This window comes from Ascaphus truei, chromosome 2 (assembly GCF_040206685.1).
Source record: "Ascaphus truei isolate aAscTru1 chromosome 2, aAscTru1.hap1, whole genome shotgun sequence".
Taxonomy (NCBI): Eukaryota; Metazoa; Chordata; class Amphibia; order Anura; family Ascaphidae; genus Ascaphus; species Ascaphus truei.
In genome coordinates this window covers 429,162,121-429,188,945 of record NC_134484.1, presented here as the reverse complement: position 1 = coordinate 429,188,945, position 26,825 = coordinate 429,162,121, and the positions used below count along the sequence as shown (strand labels likewise).

The 26,825-nt window shown below is 41.3% G+C and overlaps 1 protein-coding gene across 9 annotated transcripts in view; it reads left to right on the top strand.

The window, feature by feature from the left end:
* The window catches only part of PARD3 (par-3 family cell polarity regulator), a 609,688-nt gene that overhangs the window by 418,860 nt on the left and 164,003 nt on the right, over positions 1-26,825 (top strand). For 5 of the 9 annotated variants that reach the window (XM_075587739.1, XM_075587740.1, XM_075587737.1 and 2 more), the window contains one exon: positions 22,271-22,387. The exons of 3 other annotated variants lie outside the window; for them this stretch is intronic. In XM_075587739.1, coding sequence (XP_075443854.1) covers positions 22,271-22,387 — 117 coding nt within the window. The remainder of the gene's footprint in view (positions 1-22,270; positions 22,388-26,825) is intronic. One more of the 9 variants, XM_075587738.1, reaches the window with a different exon arrangement.

Below are 26,825 nucleotides of genomic sequence, written 5' to 3'. Positions count from 1 at the left end.
CATTTTTGCAATTGGTCCTTCCTTGGTATATAAAAGTCAAATAATGTAATTTAATACCTCCGCCTTCTCCTTATCCCCAATCATTTGTTTGCCAATCCCACAGTGATATGGTCTTATATTCTTTTTTTATAACCTTTCTATTATTACTAAATATTGTACCCAGAGTCACAAACGGGGGAACAGCCGGGACGCCTGGCTCGGTGAGTCAAGGGGCCCAGGCCTTCCTGCTTATCGACCAAGCAGTAAATATACACACAAGACATGCTAGTCTAGTTGTAGACTAGTAGAGCAAGTCAGGGCCTTCCTCATTGGTGGGGACCAGATATACACAACTGCACAGCATGGGGAAGACGTGTTTGCATCTGATCCATTGCTGGCGGTGTAGTTGCTTAATCGGTCTACCCTGGAATCTGATCAGAGATTTTAGACTAAAACCAGGTATCACTGTATCCTTCATTATTGTTGTGTGATAGTGTACCCTGTTTGTGTTTAGTGTCTGTTCCTGTCCTAGTGTCCATTAGTGAGTGATCCTCCACCCCCCCCCCTTCTACTTCTCCCTGCCCCTTTTCCCTAATAACACTTCTCTCCTGTTAGCTGTGAGAGCCCAATCTGTGGATCATTAGGGCCTTCGGCCTCCTCTGCGAAACTCCACAGATACCCCTTCAGACCCATACCCTCTGGGTGCCTATTCCAAACCACCCCATGGCCCAGTACTCCTTACACTCTCACCACCCATGGCCCATAACACCCCCCACCTCCCACCACTTGCTTGCCTGATTGATTACCATATCAGGCCCTTACACACTTTGGTCAGTCTGGGCGCCTCTGTGTGCCTCTGCTGGCTGTCGCAGGTCCTTCTGCGGACTGTCACATGCCCACTTGTTCCTGCTTCCTCCTTCCCAATCCACTACAGCCCTGTATGCCAAGGCAATCTTAACACAGGCCCATATCAATCCCCCCTCCAAGTCCCATACCATCCCCCTCCCAAAGGGCCATGCCTTCCCCCCCTCCCCCAGCCACATTCTCTTATTTTTATCCTCCCCAAGGCCTGTACATTTTTTCCATTACCTTTCCCTTTCATATCTTTTTTTTTTTTCCCATGCTCGTTCCCAACCCCGATCTTCCAGGCCCATTCCTTCCCCCTCCCTAAACCTACAGTCTAAGGTTTGATACGCTGGCCTTTAGTGCCTTCTCCACCACAAGCCTCTGCCCTCAAGGCTTGCAGTAGGGTCTATCTCTGGCATCTGGACCGTGTTGCCCTAGACTTTGACCCTGCCCTGTTGTGGGCATTTGGTTCGCTTAAGTTGCCTAGAGCAATCGGTCATCCTTATACGCTGTATTTTCTATATATTCTATTATTAGAACAAAGCATTAAAGTCCTGTTTCTATTACCTGCTAGTACAACATATTGCATTTTAAAATGAACTACCATAACCCTGGTTCTCAGAAACGAAGAGAAAGAAAGCGAAAAAGAGCATGACAGATTGAGAAACAAGAAATTATTATAGAAGTTTTTTAACAAGCCTAAATGCAGCCAGCAAGGTAATGTTGAAGATAAACTGTCTCCTGAGGCAGAAGTTGAAAAGGACCACAAGGAAGCAGAACACGAGGAACGTGCTTGTTGCAGCACTTCGTCTTTCACCAACGAGACTGCAAATCAAGAAGAGGCCTGAGGTAGAAAAAGCAGCTTCTCTGAATCTCAAACGAATTTGGAAAAAGATGTTGATTGGATGGATCCAGCTATATGGCCAGATAGAGGATAGTGGTCTGTGGATTAAAAACAATAAAATAATTAAGGAAACTTATTAAATGCATACCTGTGCATTGTGAACAACGCTCACTAGCACACATGTATTGTACTACTGTGTCGCTTGCATTTCCTTCCGACCGAAGCAAAGCTGTCAGTTTACCCTGCAAGTAAGGATTTGATCACTCAAAAACCAAGTGACAAGCTGTACAATAGCCTACCAGAACATAAAAAGAACAGTCGGCAAAAGCAAAAAGCTGTTTGACAAACCTTAAGTCTATTGGAGTACATGGGAGTATATGCTGAAATTCAAAGGAGTTTACAAAGAGAAACTGGGACGTTTGCTGCCATGCTAAAACAGTTACTGGACCTGACATTGTTTTTGACTTAAAAGAATTTGGCATTCAGGGAGAGTGCTCAAAACATTGGAGTTTTATACAATGGGAATTTTCTTGGTGTACTCGTATTGATATCACATTATAAAATTTTGCTGCAAGAACATTTAGAAAGAGTGAAGAATAGACAAGAGAGGGGAAAAAGACTCCAGGCTCATGATTTATCTTGGGACACCCAAAATGAATGTATTCATTTAAGTTAGAATGTTGCTTTTATCACCAAGGGAAGAGGCAATGTATTTTCTCTGTAATATGTGGTGCAGCACACAGAACAGAATGTCATTGTTCTGCGATATGTTTCACAGAGACATGGTGACGACCGTTTGGATCATTCAACAGCGGTTCATTTAATTTGTCGACTTTTTTTTTCATAAGACAGGTGAGGAGATTGCGGAAATGTTGCTGTCAAGATTAAATGAGCATGGCATCAACGTTAAAGAAAGATTGCAGAGGACAAGGATTCGATAATGGAGCTAATATGTCTGGCAAAATAGGAGTAAAAGCGTGCATACAGCACAAATACCCAAATTCTATATTTTGCCCCTGTGTAACATGGTGTTATCCAACAGTGATCACATTTTTGGGATGTGTGAATCGCTTAGATGTTCTCCTCAGTGGGAGCCCTGAAAGGTGTCATATTTTGACAGAGAAAATTGGGTGTTCACTGCACGGCCTAAGTGATACTAGACGGAGGGTAAGCAGTTTGTCCAATTGCTCAAAAACTTCCAGGCATAATTGAAACGTTAGAGAAGATCATTTCATCCAAAAAACTTTAAAATGATGGTCATTCTGAAGCCCTCGGCCTAAAAGATAATTTTTTTTTTATCCATTAAAGCAGCTGTACTTGCAACATTCTGGGTAAAAGTTTTGCACAGTTTTGAAGAGAACTCTGATTCGCCAGTGAAGATCTATTTCAAACGAAATACTGTATGAGCAGTAAGTATTAAAGCTCTTTCTCCAGAAATGTGGTCACTTTGGGGGAAAGTGACTAGCTATACTTTCAGAAGCCAAATGTAGTGCTGATAATCTGGGTATTCTGTACCTAAGGAGTTAAGCACACATCATCAACATCGTCAGTGGAAAAACAAAGTATCTGAATGAATCTGAAGACCATCATGAATTGGAAGGTGCTGAGACAGCATTCAAGGTTAATGTTTTACTTGTGGTACGCGATTCCATTGTGACCTTAACCAATGTTTTAAATCCATAGAATATTTATGCTACGTGTTTGCTCACATTTTAAAATTAAGTAAATGGTAAGATTCTTTCTATGAAGATCCATATAGGTTTAAATAGTAAGATGTGAATTAAAAAAATTGGTTGAACAGCAGGATCCAAAGAAAAAAGCACCAATCAACTCACCAGATACGAAAAAATAAAAAAAGTTTAATGATTCACATATTAAAAAACAAACTAACATACAAGGACAATTCCTCACACGCATTTCAGGCTCTGCAGCCCTTTCTCAAGGTGTGGTCTAAGGCTTGCTTCATATTCACCAGTAGTTCTCTCATATGGTCCATCATTCCCTTCCAGCAAGTTTCCTTATACACTACAAGTCAAAGCGATGCTAATTGCCAGTGATTACTTACCTGCTTTGTAACGGACTTAGATCCTCATTGTATTTTCTCAAGCTATACCTACTAATTACATTTTTGGTTTTCTCTGTACACATTTCAGAGTCCCCATGTTGCTATTTTGGAGCTGGGAGTAGCTACTCAAGCAGGTTTAAATAGTAGCCACATACAACCTTAGATGTAACTTAATAAAAAATAGTTTTATAAAAAATAGATGGCAAGTTATGTAATGTTTTTCTTAAGTCTTCCAATAATACAAGAGAACATTGAAGTAAAAGTTGAGCCATAAACATTTTTAACATGGTAGGTTTGCTATGGGTTGCAGGGGGAGGGTGTGCCCTGCTCCTTACATTTATTCTGGCTTCAAGGATTTCTTTTGGGGGTCCTGGCTGTACCTGGTACACATATTGATGCATTCCTGAGCCATTTATGCTCAGATTTAGACTAGTCATCAAGTTTGGTTTATGATTGTTTTTAAAAGCTGCAATCCCAGATATGGGAAGCCTCCAGTTAAGGTGAGATTCCCCTGAGCTCATCAGTGTTCCCTCGACATCCTGGTACCACCTGGTTGTTGAGATATCACTAGTTTTGTTGTGCCTGTTTTGACACAAACCACAGCTCAACCCCGTTATAACGCAATCCGTTACAACGCGAAGTCGCTTATAACGCGATGCAAGCGTGGCTCCCAATTTTCTGATTTATGAATACTTTACAACACGATTATTGGTATCTTAAATACTTTATTGTACAATGCATACAATTGTATATTATTTCTAACGCGATCCGCTTATAACGTGATGTGATTCTTTGGACCTCAAACACAGCGTTATAAGGGGGTTGAGCTGTACATCTGCGGTATCTGCACACAAACATGGCCATTAAGCTTCAACGTTATCTCCAGATGTTGCAACTTTTCTATTGGCCCTGGCATCCATATTGTTCACCCGGTTGGGGACGTATTCTGTAAAATGTAAAAGCCATTACCAATCTTTACTGGTTTATCTATTGTCCGGTCAATGATCATATGTACCCTATTTTCGTTTTGCAAAAAGTCACTTCTGTCATTAAACATAAGAAGATCAGCAGTTGAACAAGTTAGTAGTTTTATGGAAGTAGCAAATAAACATTTTACTTAAAAGTATATTCTGATCCAATTTTAGTTTAAATCCATCTCATCACCGCTCGTTAATTTAGTTAACCTCCTCATTGCTGGAGAGTCCGGCTGCGTGTTTGTTACCAAACAGTGGCGTTAAAGGACTTGCTAGGTTTAAGGGCTATTACATGTCAGATGTATTCCTGACATAATGAAAGGTATACAGCAGTAAGTGGGAAGAACATTGCATTCTGTTCTATTCTCAACAAATAACGAACATATAATTACAATGCAAATAGAAAATAATCAGATGGAGTTTTTGAAGTTGTCAGTGTGATGGAAAACACTGCCGTTTTTCTACGTGTCCTGATTTCAGATTATTGCACTTGTAAATCCAGAGGCTGTTATTTTATTTTCCAAATTTTTGGTTGTGGGTAGAGGGTTTCTGTTTTCTACACATAAATAAGTGTCAGGCTGACCTGTTACCAAAGACAAGTTCATAGTTACTAATAACATATTCTCCCAGTATTCTTCTTTTTCTTGTCAGTGAGTTTAAATAGAGAACCTTTGACATTCACAGCACAGCATCTGACTACAAAGCAAGGAATAGGAGGCACGTAGCATGACAGCTGAGCCTTCTAAGGCCCTTTTTGACGTCCCTTAACATTCCCTTTCCAGAACATGCCGATTCTGTATGGAATGCAAGTGTCAAAGATGACACCTATTTTATAATCACTGCAAAGCTAATCTTTTCTCAAAAGATGTTGCTGACAGTTCTGAGGTTCTTAGTAAATTTCCATTTCAGCTTATGTAGAAAATTTGAAATCATTTTTTCCCCCAGTAATTGAGTGAAAATTAAAGGGTACAGTCTATTCAGCTTCAAACAATGCATGGCTAAAAAACATTAAAGGCTGGGTAAACGTTCATGGCTATAAATCCTAGAGACCTGTGCATAACATAACAGAATCAGGACTGATAAGAATTCAATTGGATATATTATTAACTGACGAAATACCAATTACATTACCTTTTTTTTCCAGGAGTATAATAATTGTGTATGTATAGATATATACTTACACACACTAATCTATATTCACATACATACGCTAAATAGAAAGCAATCTTAACTTTACATAAACTGGTAAACACAAGTGAGGACAAATGTGCATAAACAGATACATAGCGGTAATGAGGGCCCTGCTCGTGAGAGCTTACAATCTGGAGGGAATGAGGTACAATGTAGAAACAAGAAGGTAAGGTGGTTGCTTTTTGTAGGGTGTGGATCAGGGTGGAATATGGCCCAGTCGGGCTGGTTCCTATGGGGTTGGAGGGGAGTTGGATGTTAGAGATATGTTCAGTAGGCTCCCCTGAAAATGTGAGGGAGGCAGGCGGGGGCGGGGGGGGGGGGCGTGCACAGCGCTTCACCGCCCTGGGAGAGGAGAGTTTGCGACGGGAGGGGGCGTGGTGTGGGTTTTGCGGGGGCGTGGCCATGACCTCACACGGCTGGTTTGGCTGAACCGCCGGCGGGGGCGTGGCCACGCCTCCATCGCAAGTTCCACATACAAACAAATTGTTTGTGAGAATACTTGCAGTACAGCGCGGCTGCTAAATGCACGCCGACGCATGTACTTGGCCCAGATAGATTGGGGGGCGGTGCTTGTGCGCACAGTGCTGTAGAATGCACTGGGTCCGCAGCCTCAGGCTGCAGCTCCAGCCCCACAATGCTCTACTTGAGGCCCCGCCCCCTGCACTAGGCCCCGCCCACCTATGGAGGCTCCCCCTGTCCATCCTACTGCATCTCAGGGTCCCGCCCCCTGACCCAGGCCCCACCCACCTGCAGAGGAAGGGATTTCCTTCTGTGCTTCCTTCCTGCATCTCAGGCTCTGCAATTTGGCGCCGCTGATGGGAGGGTGGGGGAGCGGGCATCCCAAGAGTGCGAGCCCCTGGGCTGTGCCCGGGCTATAGCTACGCCCCTGGGATGAGAACAGAGATGTTGGGGGGGGGGCACCTTCTATAAAGTAAATCAATGTCTCCTTTATTTTTACCATTGCAAAGTTATTTTGCCTCTCTTATTAGCAATCTCACCTTTTTTTCAATTCTGCTTGACTTCTCTGGGAGGTTAAAATGGCCACTGCCAGACACAGAGGTTAACATAGTAACATTTGATACCTGTGAAATAATAAGCAGGTGAAATCTCTGCAAATAAGACATATTGACAAAAATGTATTAATAGATTCACAAAATAGGTTATGTTCTGACTTAATTTTTGCTTTTTTTGGGAGGGGCGAATTGAAGAAAACGAAATGTTTCATCAATAGGCCATACTGCTCGTCTAGTAAATACATGCATGTTACAGATATCATTTGAACAAAGGTATGGATTTAATGCTGTCCTTAATCTTATTATAGTTGTAAAGTAATCGGATTATGATGCAAAATACAAAAGGTTTGAGATTGCTAATGTACTTTTAGAGGTGCAGCACCAGAACACAAATAAACCCGTGGCAGTATTTTTAACCGAACAAATAGAATGTTTTAGTTGAAATGTACAAATAGTCCTGGAAATGTTTGTGAGCAAACTTACTTGATATTTGCTTTAGTTCTTGTGTTTCTCCCTCGCTTCTGAATGCGCGGTTTGTTAAATAAATAAACTAGACTTTAAAACTCTTTTACTTCCACATAACATTGACAGATGCTTTATTTCATGCAGTTAAAAGTTCCAAACTCTAATGCCAGCCTAGAACCCGAGAGGCTCGCTACTGCTATGCAGACCAGGATTTTGAAAGTTGAACTCTTTGGGTGGCGTTTGAAGTAGGTTCTATGTCGTCCAGTCTGACAATTGGCCACGTGATGTAGTACTTTGCTTGTTTTTCAACTGGTAATGACATTCTGCTCTCCCGTGGAGTGCAGCATGAGGTCTGACAGGAAGAGAACTCCTCTTCCATTGTCATCAGTGACACCGCGGTCATGTGATGGGCAGCTCCGCAAGGAGCGGTCACCTGATGGGCAGCTCCCCCATGAGTGGTCACCTGATGGGCAGCTCCCCGAGGACCGGTCACCTGATGGGCAGCTCTCCGAGGACTGGTCACGTGATGGGCAGCTCTCCGAGGAGCGGTCACATGATTGGGGAGGCCCTGTGGCACTCCAGAGGGTTAAGTTTGCAAATGTTTGACGCATTATGTTAAAGCTGTAATCTGTGAGACGGTCTAAGAAAACTGTTTTTCTCTTGATCCTATTCTGATTTGGACTGAAACGGCAGTATTCCTAATAAATATTGCAAGAATGTATAAAATAGTCGCCATCATCCGTCATAAAAATAATGTTTGCCTTTGGATTAAACACTTTCCCTCCCCCTAGTTTTGGTCCTAAAACTGGAGCACGATAAAGTCCAATTTAACCCTTTCCTGCTAGAATGAGATGCAATGTGTTTGTTAATGTACAGACATAGTACGCAATATGAAATGTTCACTAAATGCAGCCCTTTGTTTCTCCGAGTCTGAATATTTGTCGAGATGTTTTCACTTCCGAGTTATTGGTGATTTCCGTGCACCAGCTTCTCAATGCAGCACATACCAGTCCAGCGCCGCAAAGCCGAAATACCCAGTCCTGGCTTCTGAAGCAGTGATTTCAGGGTTCATAGGCCTCTTACACGTATTTAGATGATCACTTCTTCCAATCTATTGCCCCACTTTTGAACAGCTGAAATTGATTCTCTTGAAGGTTGTAGTGACATCATTAATTCCATTTTATTGATTGGGTTGCTGTAACGCATATTACACTCCTAAAATAAAATATTGAAAGAAGAAAGTATATTTTTTGCAATGCTTTTACAGAGGACTTTGCTCTTTAAATATTGGTATTTCCAGTGTTGTATCATAAATCACAGATCTTTTTTTTTTTTTTTTATTACTTCTCCCTAGTCCTTGTTTCTGCCGGTCAGTGGATCATTACAGATGAGACCTGAGCCGTTTGGCCACAGTGGTATACCACTTTTTCTTATTACATATATATTGAATGTGATTAAGTGGCATTGCTTTACCAGTCTATCACCAGCAAGGGCCAGCAAGGGCCACTGTAAAGGGGATATCCTGTCTTCAGCATGGAAATAAGCACGTCTTCATCTTCATAGCATTTTGTTTCAGCATTAAATGACAAACCAGATCTGGAGTAGATGGGACTTCACTTTTACTGATGTAAGGACCTGGGGTATGTGGACGTGTGAGGTTCCTTTTCATTGTTGGAGTCTCTGCAGAATAGATCCGTGCAATATTTTGTGAGCCCCTTTTATCCCTTATTTCTTATGCCGTGCTTGTGCGGCCTGCTGCCTACTTTTCTGCGCTGCGTTCCAGGATCTTTCCCCAAAGGAGTATTTTATTGCATGAAAAATACACAATGACGTCTCAATAAAATGGGACAAAGAAAGACCTTTTACATAGGTCAGGGATGGCACATTGGCCAGCGCCACCCCTGTAATTAGCACTGATTATTGTTTTTATTTTTAAGTGCTGCACTGGCTGCAATAATACTTTGTGCAAGAGGAATAAATCGCTGCATCTTACGCATTCATTTGAGATATATTTGCGAAGATTATGGATTGCTAAACACAAAATCTCCACCGTTCTGTGGTCACAAATTTTCACAACCTTAAAGCAAGTAGTGCAGACCACATCTGGTAGCACAATACAGCATATACGAACCGTGGGATAAGTGCGCATTGAGGTGAGAAGGTGAGACCACGATGTAATGTAGAAGGTGTTGGTTTTGATACTGTATAAGGTTAGTACTAAACTGTAAATTCACCTTGATATTTTGGCACATTACTTTACCTACCTGAGTCTCTGTTCTCCCCAACTGTAGTTACAGAAACTCTAACGAACTGAAAACGAGAGGTAACTCTCAATGTATTACTTCCTGGTAAAAATAGTTTATAAATAAAATAAATACATAACGTTCATTATTCATCTCAAGTTGACAGATGCTGTACTCACCCAGCGGGGGCTGTGTACTGTAACTGCACAGGAGGAGGAGAAGTAGTAGTAGCCCCATTGAAACTAAATTGCCCTCACAACAAGAAATTCTGTGACAATGCTACTCGCATACAGTTCACATGTCGGGTACAATGTGCAACAATTAAAATGTAAATGTCCAAACTTAAAAGCCATCTGTGTATTTATTTTTTCTTTTTGGCAATCAAAACAAAGATTTTTATTTTTTAATTGATATTGCAGAAATAAAAATGAGACTAATGAGATGTTGAGAATGTTCAATCTGAGGAGTCTACAGATATAGTGATAACACTAGATGCCGTCGTGTGTATATTCCCGGGCTAGGGTTGCTGTGCGGGTCTCAAGCCTACTATTTGGAAGAGGAATATGAGAACTTGCATTTTTCTCTCAAGCTTTATTGCATATTAGCATTTTTATCTTCTAGGTATTAATTAATTACGTTCCAGCACGGCTCATGTTGGTAGTTGTTTCAGCTCATCAGCTGTGTACATAAGATAGATAAGCCCCCACAAGGCTTCCCTGTGCTTTACAGAAGTTGGGTTACTAGAGTGGATCTTTCCCATCTTCTAATAGAAGAACTAATGGTGCAATATTACTTGCCAATTCAATCAGTTTCCTTAACGCGTTCAGTGCCCCAATGCGTTCAATGCAATGCAGGCCCCTCTCTGAAGCTGCTTCACACTGTCATCTTCCTCCTAACGCTCTAGCTACCAGAAGTCCTCTGACAGCAAAATGTTAACCTGAAAGTTTAATCTTTGAGTTACTTTTGATACAAGTACTTTTCATTTGGTACTCCTGGCTCTGTCTGTGAGTCTCTGCTACCCGCCATTGTAACTGGAATCATGCACGCGCATTACCCTGGTACTGTATGTAGTAAGCGAGAGGAGGGCAACCTTCCCTGTGGAAGGGGAGGAAATCTGATGGAAGTAAACCCCTCCTGAGTGTAGTGCTGTCTGGAGAAACCTTACCGTACCACTTTCACAATAATCCAGCATTTCTTCTACCAACAAGTGTTGGGCATACTTTGATCACAAACCCTTCCCAAACATTACTCACCCTTTTTTTTTTAATTCTCTCTAAACTTAACATTTAAAATTCCAGGTACCAGCCAGGAACATCACAGTATCAACGCCTAAATGATAATTTCTCAAACTGCAGCCATCTATGACTTCCTAAACGCAGCCATCGATGACTTCCTAAACGCAGCCAACGATGACTTCCTAAACGCAGCCATCGATGACTTCCTAAACGCAGCCACCGATGACTTCCTAAACGCAGCCATCGATGACTTCCTAAACGCAGCCAACGATGACTTCCTAAACGCAGCCATCGATGACTTCCTAAACGCAGCCATCGATGACTTCCTAAACGAATCTACATCCAGCTTTTACCATACTACTTACTTTTGTGCCTTACATGCTCATCATATATGTTGAGGTGCATGTGATTTAACCTCTACACTATGGAAATCTTATGTAGAACTTTTATGTTGCTCTGATAAAGCTACTACATCTTTGCACCAATATATACCAGGAATATATTTGTGTTTTCTTATCGTATGACCCAGAACTGATTTGTTTTTGGTTGCGCATGCCTGAGGCAGAGTCATTTACTGCAAACTTCAGCTTCTCTAACGGGGAAGAGGGGGGGGTGGGTGGCACAATAACTCTATATATTGCATTTGTTTGCCTCCGACCTAGTCAAGTGTTGGATTTAACAAAAACGGCTAATAGAAATGTTTAAATTGACCCATCTCATCATTTGGGCTGCTTCGGGCGCAATCAGTCTGTACTTATTATCAGAGTTATTCAAGCAGGCACAGCTATAGTCTTATTTGCCATAATCAGTCCTTAAGCCAAATGCAATTTGTAATTTGTAGCATTGTATTATGGAACAATAATGCCTTCAATTGCAAAGAGCATCTAATTATAAGAAAATAAGTAGCAGAGAGTAGCTAAATGCATTGTATTTCTGTTTCAACTTGCATGGTCAAATCCAGCGCTTGAAGGTGTGATGTACCCAGGGTGAGATTTTAGGAGTATAAACACTGATGTGTTGGGAAATATTAGTTGGTTTAGTTTAGAAGCATTTCATGTTTGTGGGAATCATTTTGTGGGAGAAACCCGGTCCTGTATAGTGCTAATGAGCATCTCCATGCATTCAATCTCCAGAGAAACTAGAGGCATGCAACCCCAAGCTACCCTGATGAGGGCTGTTGTGGTGAAGTGTGCAGTAAGAAGCAGTGGTGCCGTGCTTTATGTTAGAAGTGAAAAGGTCAATGGAGAAGTGTAGATTGCATTGTAGGAGAAGGACTGTAAAAGTAGAACAGAGGGGCTCTAATATGGTTCGTTAAAATATTCAAGGGGCAGTTCCCCCTACTTGATTATTTTTTTTATTATTATTTTGTATATTGGACACCCCATTTTTATATAGGGTTTAACAAGGTAGTCCACAGAGCTGAACCCGCTATTTTCAGCTCCAGGGACCCCCTGGTTCCCAAGATACATACTTGTACAAGTACTAAATAGTGGTTGACATCCCACGTGGGCCAGTAGGAAGCCGCTAGCACTACCTTTCCCGGTATGTATTTTGGAACCCGGCGGATGGAATTGCCGGGTCCTTGGAGCTGGAACTGGTTCATTTATGCAACGGCAACCTGATTCCGAACCATGTTTAAAAAATAAAAAAAACGGGGGGGGGGGGGGGAGAGATGATGCCATGTACGGCACACCTGTGAGCACGTGACCTGCATATGGGACAAGGGTTAATACACAGCTCGCAAGCTGCCCCACTTTCCACCCCCACAAAGGTCCCTCAAATTAACAATCTCTCCTCAATCTGTCCCAATATACCATCTGTCACAAACGGCACACAGGTGAGTGTGTAACTTAAATATGCAACCAGGGTTAATACACATGGCTACTCCTGCGCAAGGTATTTTCAATTAGTTACTATTAAACCCTTGCTCAATTACAATCATCTGTATGCTTCCACCTTCCGAGATATTATGCCAAATATCTAAAATATATATCTGCAGGGTCTCAGGTCCTTGTTTATTATTGAAAAAAACTATCCACTCAACCCACACAAATCTGTTGTAGTAAAATGGTCAAAATGTAAATACTCTCTCCAGAGCATGCAGCAGTTCATTCAGAGCCCCAACGCATTACTTCTTAATTTTTATATATATATATATATATATATATATATATATATATGTGATAAAAAATCACTGGCACTCCAATAGAAATTCAATAATGAATAGGTGCATGTCCCATATAAATAATAAAAGTATACATTACCGCATAGCAGCAAAAAGAGAGACAGCACTCAGGTGAATGAAAATAAATGTATTAAATACAGCACATAACTCCAACGTTTCGATCCCACAGGGGGATCTTCACAGGGGGCACCACCCTGAGGAAGATCCCCCTGTGGGATCGAAACGTTGGAGTTATGTGCTGTATTTAATACATTTATTTTCATTCACCTGAGTGCTGTCTCTCTTTTTGCTGCTATGCGGTAATGTATACTTTTATATATATATATATATATATAGTGCTTCAGATTACAGTAAAAGATAATTACAGGAACACATAATTACAGTAAAGGCAAAAGAGTTTACAATACTTTACCATATGTCTAAGGTTTTCCCCAGAGAGGTTTGTAGAAATTTGAGAATTCATGTGTTTGATCCAAAACACACCTATGTTGAATTCTGATTTCTTAACTAAAGGACAAGCCCTTTATACCATTTTTTTCCCATTTAAACCACCCCTGTCGTAAATCAGGGGCTGGGATGACGGTTTTACAACAGAGGGAAAAAAACTCCTACAAAATACGTTATGTTTTTGCCTCAATATATAAACACACTCCTAACTTCCTTTTTCCAATACTTAGACGCAAGTGAGTCATATCAATAGATTCAGTCGATAACTGATGTAACAACACTTATTATGACAGTTTTGCTCCTAAATTTGAGTGATAAATGGCTATCTGTCCTTGGCACCTCTTACCCATGTAGTGTGTGTTACGATATGATTTCTCTTATTGCCACGATTACAAATATGTATCTGTTATTATGCAGAGTAGATGACATCACATGATAGTCTCATTTTTAATAAAGTTACTCTTTGGTTGAATACTTTCTTGGCCACGCCCCATGAACCTTGCAGAACCCTCCAGAGAATGCATTTGAAAGTAGCTCTAAAAGAAACCTGTTTATAAAATTGTCAACAAAGCCATTTTTTAATCCCATCTCTGGCAAAACTGCCCTTATCTCTAGACACTCATCTCCATACAACACATCTTGTACTTTTAGTGAGCCATAAGTGATAACCCACCAATTTAGTCCTCTTTGAAGCTCTGGGAAGACCCAGAAAATGTCTTTACCTCTCAGAAATTCAACATTTTGTATTTTTAAAATCAAACTGTAGCCACATTAACCCCTGAAGCACCAGATTGATTAAAATATTTAATATCTCATGTTATCATGGCAGATGGGGGGGGGCAGAGGGGGATTGCTCATTTAGACCCTTTTCTGCTCTGACAGCGAAGAGTAGAACAAATGTAAGTGGCTAAATACTAAGAGTGTTTAGGTGCGCAGGGAGGGAGACTATTAATTCTAGGTTGTATTGAAGGAGTGGCCAACTCAAGTCTTCAAGGGCCACCAATAGGTCAGTTTTTAAGGATATCCCTGCTTCAGCATAGGTGGCTCAATTAGTGGCTCATAACCTGTGCTGAAGCAGGGATATCCTGAAAGCCTGACCTGTTGGTCACCTTTGAGGACTGGTGTTGGCCACCCCTGCTGCATTGTTTTTTAGCATGACATGTACACTATACAAACATAAATTGAGAGAGACCTTATTGAAATCTACAAATAACACACATTTTCTTGCCAAGTGACAGTGGAAATATATAAATAAACCAGGGCGGGGGGCGGGGTTGGTGTGTTTGTGTGTGTGTGTTCTTTGTAATCACTAAATGTTGCTGTGTTCAGAAAAAAAAATTGATTCCAAGGACTCTAATGCACGAAGTCATAGGTCAATGGATCTGCCATTATGTCTGGATCCCAAACATGTCAAGCGACAGGTTACAAAAACACTGAACAACGATTCATAAATTGATTTCTTAGGCGGCCTTATTTTAGTAAACATTATGGTGTTCAGTTATTTTGCTGTTTGTAAGTTAGAAATGGTTTTTTTTCCCTGTGATCTTGCACTGAAATCAAGTTGTTGATCCAAAGTCTGTGTGTAAAAACTGCAGTAACATTTAGGAAGAAACAGCTTAGGCTACGGCCCCGCTTTCTGCGATGCACGCGCGCCTGCAGCTCTGATCCCCCTGTCTGCAGTGAGCTGTGGGGGCGGGGGGGTGGCCATGATGTCACCTGGCAGGTTTGCCCTCATTGGTTGAACTGCCGGGGGCGCGGCCACTGCGCTGGTCGCCAGTATTGAGCTCAGTTTTCTTGTCTTTAGGAAGAACTGTCCGCGCAGCGCGGCGGCCGCCCCTTGTAGTGGGCCCAGCTCCATTGAGGGGTGGCTCTTGTCCCTGCAGTGCCCGCTATAGCAGGCAGCAGGGACCTGGCCTTACATACTGTCGCAGCCGAGTTTATTCTAACCTTTACCCGGTCTCGGCTGCAACAGATACCGGGCGCGCGCCGTGGTGTCCCGTGCGCGCGACGGAGCCTCGGAGGATCGGTCCTCCGATCGGGGCTTCCCCCTCCCCTCTCCGGGTCCGCCGGGTCCCCCGGAGCCCCCCACCGCCATCCCCCACATTACAGCAACCCAGGGCTCCCTAAGGGAGCCCTGGGCACGCGCGCCATGCACGCACGCTCCCAATGAAGCGTGACCGCGGATCGATGACGCGCGGCACGCCGAGGGAAAAAACCGACGAAACTGGAACACCACGCGGCTTGCAGCTCGAGCCGAGATAGAATAAAGTGTGCCGCTACTGTACGTCTCGTATAATCAATAAAGAGTTATGTCTGCACACCTAAACATGTATAATATAAGCAATATACTTGCGATTAGAGGTACCGGTCAGGAAAAAAAACCTGTCTGGTGTAATTTCAAAGTATATGAACAAAGTGAAGGATCCAGGGCAGGAGTCTCGTTCGTTATCGGAATTAACCAGACAAATCGCTCCACCAACTATGGTGCATGGCCGTTGTTAGTTGGTGGAGCGATTTGTCTGGTTAATTCCGATAACGAACGAGACTCCTCCATGCTAACTAGTTACGCGACCCCCAGCTTCTACAAATCCGTAGTGCCCTGGATCCTTCACTTTGTTCACTTACAAACGTCTCACCACGTTCAGTCTGGCGGTGGGAAATAAATGTTTTTCTATGGACGTCCGAGCCGAAATGCTGAAAGATAAATCATCGCGGCTGTGCACTGCTTACGCAAATCCAGAGAACTTGGCAGCTTTTGAAAAATGTTTGAATGCTAAACTTAATGGTAGCCTTAAACAAGAAAAACAAGCATAGAGGAAACTTCTCTATCCTGATGTAGATTGTAAAGACCACAAGGCGGATGAAACATAATGCAGGTGACCAAAGTTTTCAGTATTTTGAATAAAAATATCACTTGTGAGCACATCCACATGTTTACAGACCTGTCTGAAACGTGAGTGTGCTCAGAAGGGATATTTACATTTGCTGGATGCTACACGGTGGAGGGTTTTTGACACTTCTTTACTTAACATAACTTATGTGCAGCAAATGTAAATAATTTTGTAATATTCACATTTCAAGTTTTTATTTTTTTCCAATTTATTCCCAATAAAAGTTACGTTCTATTAGGAGCAAAGAAAATTAGTGTTGTTTTTCCCCAGGAAGCTTAATTTCTTTTTCTTTTTTCCAAAGCTCCTAAATTCACTTGGAGGGTTTGCTTAAAGAGTGCACAGCAGACAGGATTTAAGTTTCTTGATACAAGAAATATATCGCTATTTAAATTCCTAAGTCGGCCCCCCATCCCCTATAACGTAACTGTTGTGGCTAGCAAGACAGAAGTAACCTCTTCATTTGTTGAAATGAAAAAAAAGGTGAAAGCCTGAAAATCCAGGAATATACTTTACTGAATTGGAATGAACAGTGTGCAGATCAATACCAGCTGCCTCTTGGTGCCGTGCGATTGACAGGCATTGGAATAAGAGTGATGAGCTCCATGGGGGATAATACTCATTTCCCAAAAGCCTAATGAGACGCAGAGTGTGGTGTCAGGATGTGACATTGTCAGGAAAGTGTCAATCTGATGATTGGATTTCTGGAAAGGCTGTGCCAGTGCGTTTTGGACTTGGATAATATATGCACATATTCTGCACGTGGCGTTGCTGACTACTTGCCCACTAACAAAACTGGCAGAGGCAGCACTACTAGAGACCAGCTAAACTGGGGGCACTGAAACCCAATGGGATGTCGCCCTCTATGACACAGATCAAACTCCGTGGAAGAGAAACCTATGTGACTTAATGTTCATTATGCAGTCGTCACACGCTTCCCTGTGGCTCACCGTAGAAGGCAATCTCATGGTTCTAGTCGTGTTGCAGCGGCCTGGATATTTGGTGACGGACATCCAGACCTGTAGTCAACTGCAACCCAGTGAACTGGACATCTAAATACTTCTGTTTGAATGGCTTCAGTAGCACCAGCACTGAAAGGTTGTACAATGTGTGGATAAATAATACTTTTCAATTAACATAATCGAGAAAAGTGAACCCACAGTAAATTACCAGATGTCAAACCAAATTATAGTCGTAAGGTATATTGTCCTTGCTTGTCCTCCATTACAATATTTTGTTCATTTCTTGTAATCAAGCCGACCTGCGGTGTTAATTGCCATCAACAACTTAATTGCCCTTTATTCCATTCAAAGTGTGCCTTGCACATGAGGAAAAATTAGTAGGGTTTCGAGCAATTACCAGAGTCGGAGTCTTGTCTGAGAAATGTGAAGTTCAGATAACACAAAAGAAACCTGTGCATTAAAGCGGCATTTCACATCTGTAACACCTGTGAAAACTAGCCCGGTACAGCGTACAATGCAGGAGGCCGGCGCTCCACGTTTTCTGACCGTGGGTGTTTATATAGACATTAGAAGCTGTTTTGTGGCTGGCTAGAAACGGTCATATTTAGATACAATGCACCAATGAAACTTCAGCACACTCATTGCACTGTGAAGGAAAACGCGCAGCCATCCCAGTTGAAATTAAAACTAGTTTTGTGTGTTTAGTTAATCAAAAAACTATTGTTTACCCGTCGACTGTCAGACAGGCTTGCAACGCAATGTTTAAACGGTTAAATCATATGAGCAGCTTCTGCACTTTTCAAACACATGTTTAACATGGAATGGAATTTCTGGGAATTTCAGCCATTTCTCTTGTACTAGACCAGAGGTAGCAAACACCAGTCTTCAAGGGCCACCAACAGGTCAGGTTTTCAGCATATCCTTGCTTCAGCACAGATGGCTGAACAGGCCACCTGTACTGAACAAGGAATATCCTGAAACCTGACCTGTTGGTGGCCCTAGAGGTCTGGAATTGGCCACTCCTGTACTAGACCATTGTGTTCCTTTGCCAACAACTTAATTGTCCTTTATTCCATTCAAAGTATGCCTTGCACATGAGGAAAAATGGAGCATTGAGGATAATGGTGCAACCACCTTGGTATAAAGTGGCCAAGGAGATGGCACTGCTACCCTTAACCCTTTCCCAGCCAGAGGGACATGCATGGCTGCGTTATCTGGAGGCTCTGCAACGTTTTTGCTGAATTGCTTTGCTAAGTTTGCAGGAGTTGCACGAATCTGACGGCCCCTTAATTGATATCCTTCTAATTTTTGTTAACAGTGTCTTATCATTATTAAAACAGCTGCTGTTATTATATCACAGTGAGATATCACAATGACTAGCTCATAAATTAAGCTTAGGTTTTTGTTCTGTTTTTCTCATTCATACCCAATTTAACACTATGGAACTTTTTATGTCTTAATCAGTTTTTTGTTTTTCTTCATTAATCAACTAATGGATGTTTCTTCGATAGCTTCCTATCCTAATGAAATCCGTAGGTAATTTGGCAGGCTACAATGATCTCATCAGTAACGCAGTGAGTTTAGCCCATTTAACAGATTAAATTGAGATTTTATTTTGTTTTGTTGTGTTGTAAATTCAGTGTGCTGATGTAAAGGCTGCGTTTTAACCTATTCAGTCCTTAAGAGCTGTGGGTGTATTACTTTCAGTGTTAACATGCCTGATTTTGTTCGGCCGGCAGGTCGTTTCAGAGGAGATATCCATATGATTAGTAAAACCTCTATTGCAGCATTTTGGTTTTAAAAACGTTATTTCAATACACTATTGTATCTATAAAATAGCAACGAATAATAAGAAAGGCAGTGAATGGCATGCTCCACAGCACTTCATTTTAAAAGCTGAATATGAGCGACCCTATGTACTAATAATTCAGAATAAGTTAACTTATTGTGTGAAGCTATTTGAGATGTGTATGTTTGTGTACTCTTCGATTTAACAAACTGCTGCATACAACTCGCAAGTCGGATTTAATAAAAAAAAATTGTGGTTTGAATAAAAAAAAATTGTGGTTTGGGAGAATGTGTATTTGTAATTAAAAGGGCAAAATTTAGTGGGCACATCTTGCTGAGCTCACAGAATTAATGTCCACTTGATTAGCCAATCACAGCGTTACTGTGGCTTTTCAGTGTAAATTACTAAGCACCTGACATCTTTCCGCAAAGCACTTAATTACTTGATTATGCAGATGACGGCCGCGACTAACACATTAGATAGAGTTCTAACTCGAAATCAATATACGTTTTGAAGGAACTTTAACGCCTCCCTGCTCAGTATTTTATATTGTAGTGTTGGATAAAGAAGGGACTTTTAGAAACAGCATGAGAATTGTTAAGTATTGTCCATTTAAAGAGGCAATCCAAGCCGTTTAAAAAAAAAATATATATATATATATATATATATATATATCTTTTTCTTTTTCTTTTAATATATGCAGCATTTGATTACTTTTATTGAAACTAATTACCTAATCTGCCGATCGATCAGCAAACTCCTGCTTCCAAGGGTTCATTAAATTGCTGCCTTTCAGTTTCAAATCAATTCTTAAGTCAGTGAAAGTCAGCAGCTACAATGTATCCTTACATTACTAAGGTAACTATCTATTGTTACAATTTGCTGTTCAAACTGCTGGGAATATTGGCAACAAATTATCACAAACAGGAAAGTGTTACAAATGTCTTGCACTGCTGGGTAGGTGTGCTAAAGTCTGTTATAGAAATCAAATGCTGCTCAGTGTATTAAAAATGGCATTAAGAGTAGAGTGACCAGACATCCTGGTTTAGCTGGGACAGTCCCTTTTTTTTATGATGTGTCCCAGTGGGCCGAAATGTCCCGGTTTTTGCTGAGCAGGGCATGCCGGTGGGAAGAAAAACAGATGATTGGCACAGCAGCAGATGCCGGCGGGGAGGAGAGCAGATGATTGGCCTGGTAGAGGATGGGGGTGGGATTAGCAACAGCTGCTGCAGGAGATGCCGCTGGGGAGGAGAGCAGAGCAGATGATTGGCCTGGTAGAGGAGTGTGGGGGCGGGGTTAGCAGCAGAGGAGCCTTTCAGTAAGACTCGGAAGCAGTGAGTACTTATGCTTATGCTGTCTGCTACCAGGGCCAAAGATGGACTCCCCCCTGCTCCAGTGACAGGTAGGGTCTGGAGAGAAAAGAGTGGAGAGAGACACAAACACACAGACCGGGGGGTGGGGGTGGGGGGTTTGTTGTGCAAGGGAGAGAGAGATACACAAACACAGACACACAGACCTGGGGGAGAAATACACAAACACACAGACCTGGGGAGAGAGAGATACACAAACACACACAGACCTGGAGAGAGAGATACACACACACTTGGGAAGAGAGAGAGACATACATACACACACAGACTTGGGAAGAGAGAGAGACATACACACACACACAGACCTGGGGAAAGAGAGATACATACACACACACCTGGGGGATAGATACACACATGCATACACAGACCTGGGTGAGAGATACACAAACACACACAGACCTAGAGAGGGTGAGACACATACATACCTGTTGAGAGATACAAAAACACACACACACACCTGGGGAGAGAGAGATACACACACAGACCTGGGGAGAGAGAGATACACACACAGACCTGGGGAGAGAGAGATACACACACAGACCTGGGGGGAGAGAGATACACACACAGACCTGGGGGGAGAGAGATACACACACAGACCTGGGGGGAGAGAGATACTCACACAGACCTGGGGGGAGAGAGATACACACACAGACCTGGGGAGAGAGAGATGCACACACAGACCTGGGGAGAGAGAGATACACACACAGACCTGGGGAGAGAGAGATGCACACACAGACCTGGGGAGAGAGAGATACACACACAGACCTGGGGAGAGAGAGATACACACACAGACCTGGGGAGAGAGAGATACACACACAGACCTGGGGAGAGAGAGATACACACACAGACCTGGGGAGAGAGAGATACACACACAGACCTGGGGAGAGAGAGATACACGCACAGACCTGGGGAGAGAGAGATACACGCACAGACCTGGGGAGAGAGAGATACACGCACAGACCTGGGGGGAGAGAGATACACGCACAGACCTGGGGGGAGAGAGATACACACACAGACCTGGGGAGAGAGAGATACACACACAGACCTGGGGAGAGAGATACACACACAGACCTGGGGGGAGAGAGATACACACACAGACCTGGGGAGAGAGAGATACACACACAGACCTGGGGAGAGAGAGATACACACACAGACCTGGGGAGAGAGAGATACACACACAGACCTGGGGAGAGAGATACACACACAGACCTGGGGAGAGAGAGTAACTCTTTGAAAAAGGTTTGTTGCTACCTGTACTACACGCTGTTTACCACAGATTAAAGGTGTTTTTCATTGAATCTTTCGGTGTTTAGCCCCAGTTTGTATTGCGCTGTGCTCCGAATATTTCCGTCTGGAACTCCACTCTGAGTTGAATTATAAAATGAAAAAAAAAAAAAAAAAGTAGTAAGTATTATCTAATACTACAGAACTGCTTTATTTTAAAAAAAACCCAACGTAAGATATTGCTTGGATTGCTCCTTTAATAATATCTATCACAGGATGCAAACTACTTATGGCCACAAGAGGAGTCGGCAACTAAACCTAAATATAACCGAAAGACATAAACTAACAAATATAAAGTAATATCTACCGATTTTCTCTGTGATAAAACCATCCCCTTAAGAAAGCATGAGAAAATATTATTCTAAAGTTGTAATCAACCAACAATATGCACTGTAGTTTAAAATCGAACGAGGGAATTGCTCCACAAACCCACTTATTGTCACCTTTTCCTTCTTGAGACCAGTTTTAGAATTCCCCTTGTTCTTGACAGGTTTGGCAAACATCGAAAAGATGACAAGATTGAACAGAGGGGATCATGGAAACTGAAAGTGCAAGAAGCGCACCCTTCAGAAGATGAGAGAATACGAATGAGGCAAGAACAGGAGAGGTAGACTTCAACGGCTGCTTCATTAGCATCTTGCATTAACAGGCAGCATTTGTTTCTATCCTGTGCCACGTTGATAGCTATTGACATAACCTTTTTAAAGCCGCAGTAGAGAGATTTGCAGAATATCCGCTTGTTTGCTTCGCAGCTCTTTTTGTCTTGGATTTTTACTTTCAAACTATTTTCTATGTTTTGTATAGCATATTATTGTCCTTGCATGTAAAAATCTGCAAAGCTTTTGTAATGCGGGGAGTGCAGAAGCAGGGGCTGTTTTTTTGCATTCGCATGAGAAATATGGTAAAAAGAATATGTAGAAACCTTTTTTTTGTGATATGGGAGTTGGAGCAGTCTGGTGCAATATCTAGTGCAGAGGTGGGCAACCTATTTTTCAATGTAGCCACAGGTGTGGCGAATGAGAAGTGAAAATAGCCACACCATGCTTTTCGTTTGCTTGCGTTCCGGGTCGGGGAGTATTGGATGGCGGTGTTGCGTCAATGACTCATTCAGAAAGCGGAAACCAGCACACACCGTCAGGAAAAAGTTTACTTTACTGTGGGAGCTGGCAAACTCAAATCGCCACACTTTCATGGCCAATTCGCCACTTTAGCGATTTGGCGACAGGGTTGCCCACCTCGGATCTAGTGTATTGTCTAGTGCTGTTGTTTTAAATGGTTGTAAAGTCTAGTCCTAGCAATGTTGCTGATGGTACTTAGATCCGTTTCTAGGGCTTTGTGTATTGATTTCTGGCCTTGTTTATTCTGTAATCTCCCATAATGTGTTCTTGTGCACAGTATATACATTTTGCATGACATTTACAGAGCTCTTTGGCCCTCATTCAAATGCCTGCAGAATTAAGGTTTGTGGTTCTACAATCACATGTTCATCTGTCCATCAATCCCTTCTGGTTAGGGAGAAACTTAGGGGATAGCGGCAGGGAAGTGCTCCAGAGTAGGGCTGCCATGTTTAGTACAGTTCAGTGAAACCATTGGATGGCTCACTGTTTAAACTTGTAATTCAGAGATTCCACCAGAATACACCACATTTTCCATATCTTCCATATTAATTTTGTTCCTACCCTGACATCTACCACTCGCAGATCCACTGTGTAACGATGTATCTGTTATCATAACTCTGTGTCCAGGACATACGTGAAAACAAGAGGTACATCAATGTATTACTTCCCGGTAAAACATTTTATTAATAAAATAAATAAATAATTCCCTGCAATGCTTAGGCTGAGAGAAGGTTGCAGACATTTGTTGCAAGTTCAAACACTTGTATTGTGAGATAATACATCAGGCTGTCATATAATGTTTGAGAATTACACCTTACTTGGATATGATCAGGGGGGGAAACCACATTGAACTGTACAGTATAGAGTTCTGTAACCTGAATCTATTAGCTGCACAGCACTACCTACTGCCCATCTCTCTATAAAGAGATGTCATCCCATATGGGCTGTGTTCCTATTAAAAGGGTTTTTCTTCATCTCGATTTACTGCTGCTTTATTTTCCCTGAAATCATAGATTATTTTTCCATATTGGGACATGTTGGGTGAGGTAGGGGTGTATTAGGTTTTCAGCAAGAAATGATCACTTCTCAGTTTTACCAATACTATTTATGTAGCCTGACATTAAGATGTGAGATAATGGTATTTATATTGAGCTTGCTTTGTACTGTGGTGTAATTTGTTAAAGTAACTAAATCAGGAGTGGCAACACCAGTCCACCAGAGACATCAACAGGTCAGGTTTTAAGGATATTCCTGCTTCAGCATAGGTGGCTGAATTAATAACTGAGCCACTGATTAAGCCACCTGTGCTGAAGCACGGATATCCTTAAAACTTGACCTAGTAGTGGCTCTTGAGGACTGTCGTTGGCCACTCCTGAACTAGCACGTGATAAATATATTAATTTTAAGCGTTTATATTTTATATTGTTAGAATAAATTGCCAAATTTGTATTCTTTATGTGATCTGTTACCCTATTTATGAAAAGGTAGCTGAGCACTTCTAACGGATGTGTGTGCGCGCGTGCGTGAGTGTGCGTGAGTGTGTGTGCGCATGCGTGAGTGTTTCCCTCCTTTTCTACCTGAGCTAAAGCGGTAGTTATAATTCTAGTTACACGTTCTTTCCCAACCTGTCCATATTGTGCTTCATGATCTTAAAGATCTTAAAGAAATATTAAGCGCACAATCAATCTCCCAAATGACCACAATTGCATATACTCCCATTATGCTACTGTATGCAATATAATATTTTAAGGAAATGGGCCTTATTAAATTGCAAACAAATACAGCACTGTGTGGCACAACCATGCCTGTTTTAGACAGATTGAGAACTGCATTTCTTCATGTCCATGTAGCAATATAGATGTGTTGTGCTAATGGGAAAATGCTCTGAGCTATGTAATCTTTAGTTTGCTATATAGAGGATATGTCTTAATGACATAGTTTTATCTGCTTGTGGCTATTTTTAATTTACAAAAAATAATCTCCGCCACTCTTTAACTGCCATAGGAAAGAGTTATGCAGACGCCTGTTTTATATATATATATATATATATATATATATATATATATATATATATATATATATATATAGAATTTTTTTTTTTTTTTTTTTGAAGTAAGGTAACAAAATAAACTGCATTGTTTGTGTTTAATTTTTTTTTCTTTAATAAATCCAATTAAAGATCACAGTGGCCGTTCTCATTGCAAGATCAATGTGATTATATGCAGAAGTTGCTATTGGCAATTCTGGGATTCCTTTTGTTATACTGCTGGGGACCATTTCTGGACCATTTGGATTACCACCATACCTGGACTTGGCTTTGTTCACCCGCATACTTATATAAGTATAACACAGATTAAAAAATACTGGCCCTGTATATAAAATCTGCTTTTTGTTTTTTTTGGTTGAGTATTTACAGGCTGAAAGAGAGCTCACACAAAATATGAATTGCCTCAATCTACGATAGTATATATTTATATATTAATAATCCTTTATTGAGCATATACATGAGCAATGATAAATACCAGTGGTACCAGTTCCCTACACTGTACATTATATCATACAAATGTCAGCCTCAGTCTTAATTAATTTAGTTACACCAACTCCTCATTGGTTTGGACAATACCTAAACATTATATACATATTATACATAAAAGCTACTACCTATAAATACATAAAGATGGTCTCTAAACCCAATCCTAGTTCATCTGGTACACAATTGGTTAAATGTGCAAAGTATTTGAACTTGCTCACACCACATCTATATCCAGCATAATAGTGCCATCTGCTCCCAGAAAAGGCTCCGCTCGTCAATATTCTTCAGTCATACTGATATAATGTCTGTTTAGAGGTGTTTATAGTCAATCATGATTTCTTTATACATACTCATAGATTTAATGACAACTGATGCTTCTTTTTTGTAACATTTGGGATTGATCATGACTGTAGCATAGGTTCCCACTTTTTATTTATTTATATATGCTACAGTTATATATATTGTATTTTTATTTTTTATTTTTTTTACACTTAATTGAGAACTTTTCTTCTGCAGGCATAATTCCTCTCATAATTCGCAGGTATCTCCTGATGTCCGGTATCTCACTTGCCTTGACACCATGCGACTTGTGCGTTGTGTAGTTTCCATGGGTTTACTCCTCACTGGACTTGCCCCTCTGCTGCTGATTTCGTCTCCCCTTGTGGGTTGTCTTAAATTAGAATTGATCTGTCCCAATTCCTTTGCATAGTACCACCTCAAACATCGGGAGGCCTTGTTGTGGGGCTATATATGAACTGCTGGCATTTTAGCTTCAGACAGTCTTCGCCTCAGTCTATGCTACAGTGATGATCAATCCCAACTGTTACAAAATAGAAGCATCAGTTGTCATTAATCTATGAGTGTGTATAAAGAAATCATGATTGACTATAAACACCTCTAAACAGACATTATATCAGTATGACTGAAGAATATTGACGAGCGGAGCCTTTTCTGGGAGCAGATGGCACTATTATGCTGGATATAAATGTGGTTTGAGCAAGTTCAGATACTTTGCACATTTAACCAATTGTGTACCAGATGAACTAGGATTTGGTTGAGACCATCTTTATGTATTTATAGGTAGAAACGTATATGTATAATATGTATATAATGTTTAGTGATCGTTCATACTTGAGGAGTTGGTGTAACTAAGTTAATTAACACGGAGGCTGACATTTGTATGAATTTAATGCCCATTGTAGGGAACTGGTACCAGTGGTATTTATTGATGTATTCTTATGATGTTTAGTTATGCTGAATAAAGGATTGTTACGGTATACATATATACTATTATAGATTTGGATTATCCATCATTTTTGGGAAGTATTATACTTTATTTTTTTTTTGGTGTCCCTCCTTTGTATGTTGAATATATTTAAAGCATAGTAGCACTG